This window comes from Pleurodeles waltl, chromosome 4_1 (genome assembly GCF_031143425.1).
Source record: "Pleurodeles waltl isolate 20211129_DDA chromosome 4_1, aPleWal1.hap1.20221129, whole genome shotgun sequence".
NCBI lineage: Eukaryota > Metazoa > Chordata > Amphibia > Caudata > Salamandridae > Pleurodeles > Pleurodeles waltl.
The window spans coordinates 918,422,941-918,432,951 of NC_090442.1; the positions used below are offsets into that span (position 1 = coordinate 918,422,941).

At 41.3% G+C, this 10,011-nt stretch overlaps 1 protein-coding gene across 2 annotated transcripts in view; it reads left to right on the top strand.

The window, feature by feature from the left end:
* PSMC2 (proteasome 26S subunit, ATPase 2) overlaps positions 1-9,510 on the top strand; it is a 117,783-nt gene extending 108,273 nt beyond the window's left edge. For both annotated transcript variants that reach the window (XM_069229691.1, XM_069229690.1), the window contains exons 8-12: positions 423-587; positions 923-1,010; positions 4,802-5,004; positions 9,001-9,097; positions 9,201-9,510. In XM_069229691.1, the coding sequence (XP_069085792.1) occupies positions 423-587; positions 923-1,010; positions 4,802-5,004; positions 9,001-9,097; positions 9,201-9,358 (711 nt within the window). In that variant the 3' untranslated portion in view covers positions 9,359-9,510. The remainder of the gene's footprint in view (positions 1-422; positions 588-922; positions 1,011-4,801; positions 5,005-9,000; positions 9,098-9,200) is intronic.
* The last annotated feature ends 501 nt before the right edge of the window (positions 9,511-10,011 follow it).

Below are 10,011 nucleotides of genomic sequence, written 5' to 3' on the forward strand. Positions count from 1 at the left end.
ACACCAGTTGAATCTAGACTAGCCTGGAGCTGCCAAAATCTTGTAGTTAAGCAATGTTTTACCTAATTCATAATCACCTTATACTTTACTCCCAAATACATTATTGTTTTAAAGAAAAACCTCGTACGTGGAAAGAATTTGACATCTTCCTATGTTCTTTGAATGAGAATCACATCTTCCGGTGCTTGGAAGAGTTGCTCGACAGCAAAACTTAAAAGCACAAGGTGGAGTTTGAGCAGTGTTATTAGCAATGTGCTGTTAATTGCATGGGCGTAGATCATTAAAACTGGATCCAGTGTCCTTGGTCTCGAGGCACGTCATTTGTGACAACTGTAATATGCAGGATATAGTTGGACAGCTGCAGATCTGTTGAAATGTGAGTTGTTGCTTATTGTCTAATTATATTTATTGTATCTTTGCAGCCTGAGCGCTTTGTCAATCTTGGGATTGAGCCTCCAAAAGGCGTTCTGCTGTTTGGTCCACCAGGTACAGGAAAAACTTTGTGTGCTCGTGCTGTAGCCAACAGGACAGATGCCTGCTTCATCAGAGTAATTGGCTCAGAGTTGGTGCAAAAGTATGTTGGCGAGGTAATGTCATATTGTTTCTAATTCTGGAAATAAGCCAACCCCAGTTCAGCTAAATTGCCTCAGATTTCTTTTCTGTTTTATGTGGTGCTGCACAGCAGTCGATAATTACCAGTCCCTTGTTTGCTTCCAGGACTATTTTGCAGTCGTAGGCTGCAAATTAATACTTTTTTCGGGGTGAAAATAAATCTTCCTTGTTGTCGTGTTGCTGTAGAAATTCCTATCAGATTGCATTTCTTCTAACTCCGTACACTAAGAAGCCATTTAATACAATCTCTAAAGTACAGTATATTACTTTTCTACCCCAGTTGATTTTCTCTTCATAATTTTTCACGCAGGGAGCACGGATGGTCCGGGAGCTTTTTGAAATGGCCAGAACAAAGAAAGCCTGTCTAATATTCTTCGATGAAATTGATGCCATTGGGGGTAGGCTGTGCTCTGCTTAGCTCTTTCCCCCCAGTTAGTAATTTGCATGCCTTTTAAATAGTTGCAAGTAACACAGCCACGAAGAAGTTGGTCCTTTTGTCTGTACTGCACCTCCTTGAATTTTGTTTTACTGTAGGCCTTATTTGTTAAGTGTGTATGTGTATGGGTGCACGTTTGTGTGCATGTTTGTGTTTCTCTGTATTTATTTGTAGCCAGCTACATTTAAAATGGTAAGCAGTAGGGGCCAGATGAGTCATCTAACCCTTTTGCGATTCGGTAATATCGATTTTTAAGAACTCCCTATTTCTGAGTCGCAAAATGGTATGCATCATATTTGCGATTCGGTAATAGCAATTTATTAAAAATCACAAATGCTATTAGCGAACCGCAGATTGCAATACAGACCCCATTCGCACATATTGGCCTGAATTTTTTGCATTTCCCAAATTGCGAATTCCTAACTGGAATTTGCAGTTTGGGAAATGCAAACCCCAGATGCTGGGGGCCTAAGGCCCCCTCTGCTGCACCCCAAAACTATAATTTAGGACATGTATGGCGCACAAATGCCAAAGGGTCATGTGTACGTTACATGTCAATATCAAAAATGCATTTTTAAATTTTGCAGATGGTTACCACCAAGTTGTACTTGGTGGTAATTGCGATTCCTTAATGCCCAATTCGCATTAAGGAAAAGCTTAATACATGTGCTTAAGAAATCGCAAATAAGGATTCCTTATTTGCGATTTTTTATTTAGGGAATCGCAATTTGCGATTTTTGAAAGGGCTCGCATTTTTAAGGAATCACTATTTTAGCGATTCCTTAAAATTGCATAGCGAATGCCTTTCATACATACCGAAAGGCATTTTTGCATTCTCAAACGGGCATTCGCACCCTTTGCGAATGCAAAGACGCTTGATACATCTGGCCCCAGGTTTTGCCATTTTCAGGCCCTCTAGGAAGTGTCACATACTGCCTTTCAAAGTATAAGGAGTGCAAAACGACCAAAAATGTAACCAAAGTTCCCGCCGAGTCACAGATTTAGCTTTTTTAACTGGACTGAAATGGTTCTGCTTCTGCTCCAGTTTAATACACATTTCATGTGCAAACATATAGTACCACCCGGATGTTAAATATTAGCCCTGGCCCTCAATTAAGTAAAACTCTCATGTTTTAGGTGGGAGCAGGACAGTGGCCCTCGAGGGACCCGATTACCTTACTCCTCCTAACAGCAGCCATCTCAGGAAGCAAAAGGGTCCTGGTTGAACCCTAGCATGCTCCATGAGCGGCTGTGCCTATTGGAATATAAGAGCAGTCTGTAGTGAATAAAGTCTCTAGGGCAGTGGTTCTTAACCTTTTGACTCCTCTGGACCCCCACTTAATCATTACTGGAACCCAGGGTCCCCCAATGATTTACTATTGGAATCCGGGGATCTCCACTGAATCATTACTTGAAGCAGGAGACTCCAGCCTAAGCATTTTCAAGTATTTGAACCTCAAAACAATACACAAAAAATAGAGAAACAAACATTTATCAAATAAATACACAAAATATTTAATCATTCATTTAATTCACAAACAAATATAAAACAAGCAAAATTTTAATGGGGAGGTTGGACCTTTTTCTAAATTAAACTGAGGCCACTAGTTGTTCTTATTACATTATATTCGATGCAAATCAAAATGAGCGCACCAACTTAATTTGTAGCCTCTAATTTTAAATTCCTTCATTTTATAGAACATTTTAAAATGTTCACATTTAGATTTTTTAAATTGTATATACCCTTTATTAATTTGTTAATGTTATTTAATTTTCAAAGCAGTCGCGGACCCCCTGAATAGGCTTTGTGGAACACCAGGGGTCCCCGGTTCACAGGTTCGGAACCACTGCTCTAGAGAGGTAAACAGAATGGGTGAGATGGTATATGATAGATGTTCAATATTTTTATAGTTGATTTGTGGATTTTTGCTATTGTGGATTCTAAAAACAGCAAGAAGTTGCTTTTTTCACCACTGGCCTTGAAGTGGTGCCCCTTCATCCAGGAGTGAATGACCACGCAGTGAGAGAAGGTACAAGCTTAAGGGTGGGTTAAGCGATATTCCTAGCAATAGACTTAACATGGGTCTCAGCAAGTTCTAGCTGTTTGTTGTGCGGCTTTCTTTTGGTTTGAACCAGGCTTACCATAGCCCTAGACTTGTACCACGTATGGAATACCCTTAGAAGGTGTAGCCTGCTGCTTCTCAGTATTCCAGCAGCCCTTTGTTTGAAACACCCCCCAAACTATTGATTGTTATGTTGTTTACTGCCACTGATTATTTTGTAACTACCATAATAGACAGGGTAACCCAATATCCCCCCAAGAACTGGGTACTTATAATTCTAATGTAACACGCTCAAGGAGGACTCGTTTTGATAATTAACTCAATACAGATGAATATCAGCATTTAATGTTCTGATCCAGGCATGGACCAATTCTATGTTTGAATAAATCCACATACGGCGTGATATAAAATGAATGTCAATTTTATATGATCGTCCAGTTTATACAAGAAATTAGAGCAGCAACAACAACAGCAACACTGATTAATCATGTACACAAGCACAGGTAACCTACTCCAGTCCCACTAACTCCACATCTAGGGGACACAAGGAGGACACCAACCCCCTGACTATCTCATACAAACAATAGCTAATAATTGATCCTGTCTGATGCCATGCAGGCAATCGGAATCCTAATTATTTTGGGACACAGTGCTTGCACCAAAGGTTCTTTGCTCTGCTTTCGAATCTGCACGCTTTTGGTTTGTGGCCATCAAATATGGTGGCTGACAATGAGCCCAATGTCTAAATTAGGAGTCGTTCTTCATTTCTTTGTACTATAGACTGCCAAGCAACGACTGCCGTTTTAGTCCCTGTGAAATAGCAACCAGCCTTTAATGGAGCACATGGTTAGGGTGGTAGTATAGGTAAGCAAATATCACGTAAGGTGGCCACGGCTCTTCCTTGAATGTTGCACTCCACAGGGGAAATATGCTTCCAAGCCTTAATAGTGTAGACAGACACAGCTGTTCCATTATCGTCTTTTTCTAGTGGCATAAGGGATTACTCTAATAAGACACCATTTAATAGTCACATCTAGATGTATTCCACACCCCGATCAAGGTGCATCAAAATTTGATTGACAGAAAGATAGTGGATTCTTTATTAGATTGATTTGGTGGTTTGATGTGTTTTTTTTTGTTGCTCAATTGCTTCACAAAACTCATCCTGTGATCAACAAATGACCCCCTTAACAACTGGCACAGTTGTCGATCCCAGTGGTGAGTGTGAGAACCACAGTCTGTATAGGACTTAAAGTGGATACTCTTGACAGTAGATTATGCTTAGACCAATTCTAAACGTAGCACTATTATCTGGGATCACGAAGTGGAATTCAAAAGACAGTGCAAAACTCTTGAGCCTAAGGAGCCATACTGTGTTAGTGTTTGTTAGAGTGTGTCACTGTCCATGTTTTTTCAGATTTGCCATGTGCAAATATGAGTGCTGCTTGATATTTGCGCATAGTAGTCCTTTGAGAAGTTGTACCAAATGTGGGAATGGTGATGTCTTTCAGTATACCCTAGGATGTTTTAAAATAAATATATATATCTAGTGTCTTATAAATAACATGATACAAATACTTTAACAGTAAATGTTCTCGTTCTGCCGTGTTCTTCCGTCTTGGATCTGAAATGATTACACTCTTACCATCAAATTATTTTGATATTAAACAGTCCTTGTAATCCCATGTAGGTGCTCGTTTCGATGATGGGGCTGGTGGTGACAATGAAGTGCAGCGCACTATGCTGGAGCTGATCAACCAACTGGATGGCTTTGATCCTAGAGGCAATATTAAAGTGCTTATGGCAACCAACAGGCCCGACACACTGGACCCTGCTCTGATGCGTCCTGGACGACTGGACAGAAAGATTGAGTTTAGCCTGCCTGATCTTGAGGTCAGAATGTGAACTTTTACTCGCACTTTAAATAATGTGCCCTATACTTAGTCACACCTTGAGAATGATTTACAGCACTCAAAAGGGGTTTAGAGTTTGAGTGTCTGGTATTAATGTCTGCAGTTTAATTCAGTGATTTAATCATTACTGCAGAAGACATTTAGGAAAATGGTGGTCATTATATGACATTTGCAAAGCACGTTGGTTGGCTGCGAGATTCAACATGAATAATTAGGAATAATTTAGCATACCATTCTGGCAAATTACAGTTCATGTAGAGTACTAATACATCCCAATAGGCTAGCACAACATCTGTATATATAATAATAATAAGCATGTGGCAGCTTATTTGAGATGTAGATTTATAACCTCTCATTAAGTATATATTATGGTGGCAAACAGGCCCATGCTCTGGCTATGCAGAGGTGCAGCTAATAGCTGTCCATCCTTTTTACAATGAAGTTGCACTGCCCAAAGAGCATGTACTCATTTTGCTTCCAAGCTTTTATCACTGGTAACCTAAACCTTGGCAATATTTCCTTACTTGGCGGAAGAGTCCTCTGTCTCTGAAGCATTCAATTGCTGTCAGCCTTTCTGAAAAAATCCAACAATCCTCCAAACCAGTTGTATTTGCTACAATGCTGCCTAACAAGCAGGCTCTTACTTCCTGTATTCCAGCAGAGTTCTTGAAGGTGAAATTACCCCTCAACCTCCTTCACAGATGGTGGTCGGTATTAGACTGAAGCGAGGCACAAAACCATACTGACCAAAATCCAGAAAACCCCCTTATTTCCTGAAATGAATGCAGTCATTTGATACTGCTACTCTCAGATCTTGTGAACCATAACTTTCTAGTCCTCTGTCTCTGAAGCATTCAATTGCTGTAAGCCTTTCTGAAAAAATCCAACAATCCTCCAAACCAGTTGTATTTGCTACAATGCTGCCTAACAAGCAGGCTCTTACTTGCTGTATTCCAGCAGAGTTCTTGAAGGTGAAATTACCCCTCAACCTCCTTCACAGATGGTGGTCGGTATTAGACTGAAGTGAGGCACAAAACCATACTGACCAAAATCCAGAAAACCCCCTTATTTCCTGAAATGAATGCAGTCATTTGATACTGCTACTCTCAGATCTTGTGAACCATAACTTTCTAGTTTCAAGTTAAAAAGAGTGGATTAAACCATCTGCTCTGAAGCTCTAAAGTGGATTTAGTGATCCTTTCACAATCCAGCCAGCGGATAACAATCAGGTGAGCTGCATCATGCAGACATGGGAACCACAGCCTCGAGACCATCTCATGGCATGCCTAGTCAACAATCTGACCTCATCCTAAATCTTGTTAGATCACTAGCACACATCCATGTCTCAAAGAGCTGAGAAAAGTGATGACACAACAAATACCTTGGCTGAGCAATGGACCCTCTTTTTTCCTTTACGTACCTCCATCTGCACTATCCTTGTACAGTAAACTGTATTTCTTCATACACCATGCCCCACCCTTCCTCAACTTCTAGGTTATTTGATGTCAGAAACCTGTTGAAATGTACCCAAATCACACCTCAGATTTATAATTCTGTTAATCAATTGGTTATCCACCAAGTCAACCACAGTTGTCCATGTTTAATCGAGCAATCTGAAATACCCTCTAGTCAAAATGGTAGTGCTATGTAAATGTTGGGTAATAAGAAAATAAATACAATAAAACACAGTACCCTTTAAAGGTAGAACGTTCTAACGAAATTCCTAATGAGAAGGAAAACACATAGGCATCTTGTAACAGAGGTGTAGGAAGCCGACTCTCGATATGGTGCACTAGAAAGAAGTACACTATGCAGAGAGTCCAGTGGATCCCTAATTGGTTTTCAGAGGCAAAAGCAGATAGAACTAATGCTCTATTTTGTGGTAGTTTGGGCAAGCAGTTAGGCTTATCAGAGGGTACTGCTAAGCATTTGTTGTACTCCGAGGCAATACACACACTCAAGAATAGATCCAACACCAATTTAGAAAAAAAATACTTTTGTTTATATATGTTTCAAACCCAAGAACTTCGTAATCAGGTAAATACTTTTTCAAGCATAAATACTTTTTAGATTTAAAGATCAACACTTAGTGCAATTCTCAGAGTTCTTCAATGTTAACCTGTGAAAGAAAACAGTGTTCCGCAAACACTGGTTTAACAACAACTTAAGAGGCCAATCTCAGAGAGTTAAGGTAAGTACTGGGCACTGATCAGAACCACACCAGCAGATCACTCCAGGCAGCACTGGGGCATCCAGGTGCAGGGGTGCAATATAGTATTGGGTACCCAAGGGTTTCCTATGGGAGTTGGACCTCCTATAGATAGCCTGCAGGATCTGGCTAGGAAGGCAGTTTGGGTCAACAAACATGTAGGTAGACTTTGGGTGCTCAGGGACGCAGGTGCACCTTCAGTCCTTTTCCCCAGGGGTGAAGGATGCAGGGGTGCCCTTAGGTGTCATGCTGAGGCTTCAGGCGTCGTTGGGGAGTCCTGCAAGGGGGGACTCTGGGTGGACTTGAGCTCTGGAGAGCTGGGGGACATCATTGGCACCGGTTACCCACCTCAGATTGCAACAGGTGCAGTGGTTGCTGGAGGTATCGGGTTTTCTCCCACCACAAGGCTGCAGGAGAGGGGGCCTTTTTGCAGAGGCTGCAGCCAACTTGGGTAAGGACAAGAGGGGTGAAACCTGAGTGGACTCGGACTCTATACAGCAGGGGAACTTGGCTGGCACCGTTGGTTGGCTTCACCTTGGGTCGTGGTCGTCTGGTGCAGATGTGGCGGGTCTTTGCCGTTCCCGGGGCTGCAGAGTTCTTTTTTTAAAACTTTGTCGCAGTTCCGCTGCTCACTGGAATCTGAGTCTTTGTAGAAGGCAGGCAATCCTCCTGGGTTTCATAGAGGCTCAGCTGCAGGACAAGTTGCCTTTTTGGGCAGAGTGTGTCAAGGTGAGCAGTCAGACTTGTGGGGTTGGTACCGAGTAAGCTGCTTCTTTGTTTCCTCTTCTGCAGGTGCGACTCCTCTGTGTCCTTGTCTTCATACGTAGTCAGGATCTGAGTTCTGAGGTTCAGGGGTGCCCCCTAAATACTCAGTTTAGGGGCATTACAGGGAGTGCCAGGTGGTAGCCAATGGGCTTGACCACCTTTATGGTGACTACTCTTCTTATGACCACTTCCGCTATGAAGTGTACATAACCCTAACCCTACTGGCCTAATTTCTTTCAAACAAGATGGAGGAATTTAAAAAGTAGTGTCCACTCAGCTCATCCAGCTTAAAACTGTAAACTTGCACTTGTATAGTGCACTACTCGCCCGTTAGGGTCTCAAGGCGCTGTACGCATACTGCTGTGGAACCCCTCCTGGCTTTTCCCTGTGAGGAGCCCACTCCTGGACAGCCCCAAGGTGAAGCCAAGCATCCAAGCGCTGTGAGGGCCGTTGTGGAGACTAAGCAAGCTATTGCCCAGAGTTACAGAGTGGGGCCCATTAATTAGATTAGGCACTGAGGCGAGAATTATCTGGTCCAAGGGAATTGAGCCCAAGACCTGTTGAGGTGGGAATTGAACCCTGGTCCCGGACCAGATCTTTGCATCAGGGTCTGCCGCTCTAACTATTGTGCCACACTTCTCCATCAAAAAGCTTAGGGGTGGAACTGGCATTTACTGGGCACAACTCCTTATCTGACAGACTTTTCCACCTGTGCTGCTGCCATAAACAGATATCTACTGGGTAAGTAACATTTTCCATCCAGTGCCCCCCAACCCACTACGCACCCCCCTTTTGTATGCTTTGCTAATACCATTGAGACTTTCACTGACATGTAAGTATTTATATATATATAGTGCTTACTACTAAGCTGTGATGTCTGAAACAAAGCTTATATATTTATTTCTATAAAAAAATGTTTTTATGTGGTATTGGCACCGGTATGAACCATTTTGACCACAGAATATAAACTGTTCCATAAAAAAATGTTTTTGTGTATCTTAGGGTCGTACTCACATCTTCAAGATTCATGCCCGCTCCATGAGTGTTGAGCGAGACATTCGCTTTGAGCTGCTGGCACGACTGTGTCCCAACAGCACTGGTAAGCCTTCTTTATGATCCCAGGAATTTCTCTGTCACTTCATTTATGTGGAATCAAACTAAACTCAATATGTTTTTCTGATTTATTTTTCCCCGTTTCAAAGGCGCCGAAATCCGAAGTGTGTGTACAGAGGCAGGAATGTTTGCTATTCGTGCTCGTCGAAAAGTGGCCACCGAGAAGGACTTCCTTGAAGCTGTGAATAAAGTCATCAAGTCGTATGCCAAATTCAGTGCAACACCTAGATACATGACCTACAACTAAACACACCTGAAACTACTTCAGTAAAATAGCTTCAAAAAGTGTTTTTGTATTTAGGTTTATTGCGTGTAAAAGGGATCAAGAATTTCACTTTTCATGTACTTGTGTTGTGCAGTAATGAGAAGTTATTTAGTCAATAAAGGATTCTAACGAGACTCGCTGGATTTGAATCTGAGGTGTTTTCCCCGAACAGATCCTTTCCTTATTATTTTCTTTTATTTTTCGTTCTTTATTCATTAAGCTGGAGCCCAGCTTCAAAGGTGAAACTTGACGCTGGATTAGTCATTAATCCTCGTGCTGAGCTGATTCTTATTTTTCAGAATTTTCAATTTTTTCCCTCATTTTTCTTCTAAGAAATACATTGGTGCCTATTGCTTTTAGAGAAGCCTCTTGATATTTTACAACAAAGTAACACACTGGTAAAAAAGAGAATTGACAAAGCCAATTAGTCTCACAACCCTGTGTTTTTTTATTTTTTTTATTTCTCTTTTTCAGACATATGCAATATAATTAAAAATGCAAAAGCAATAAAGAAAAGTAAAAACACAAATAAAAATGTCTAAAGGTGCATGCATGTTTACATTTTCATTTAAAAGAAATAAATAACATTGCAAAGATGAATTAATAAATGAAAACAGAAATTGGCCTATGAGCTC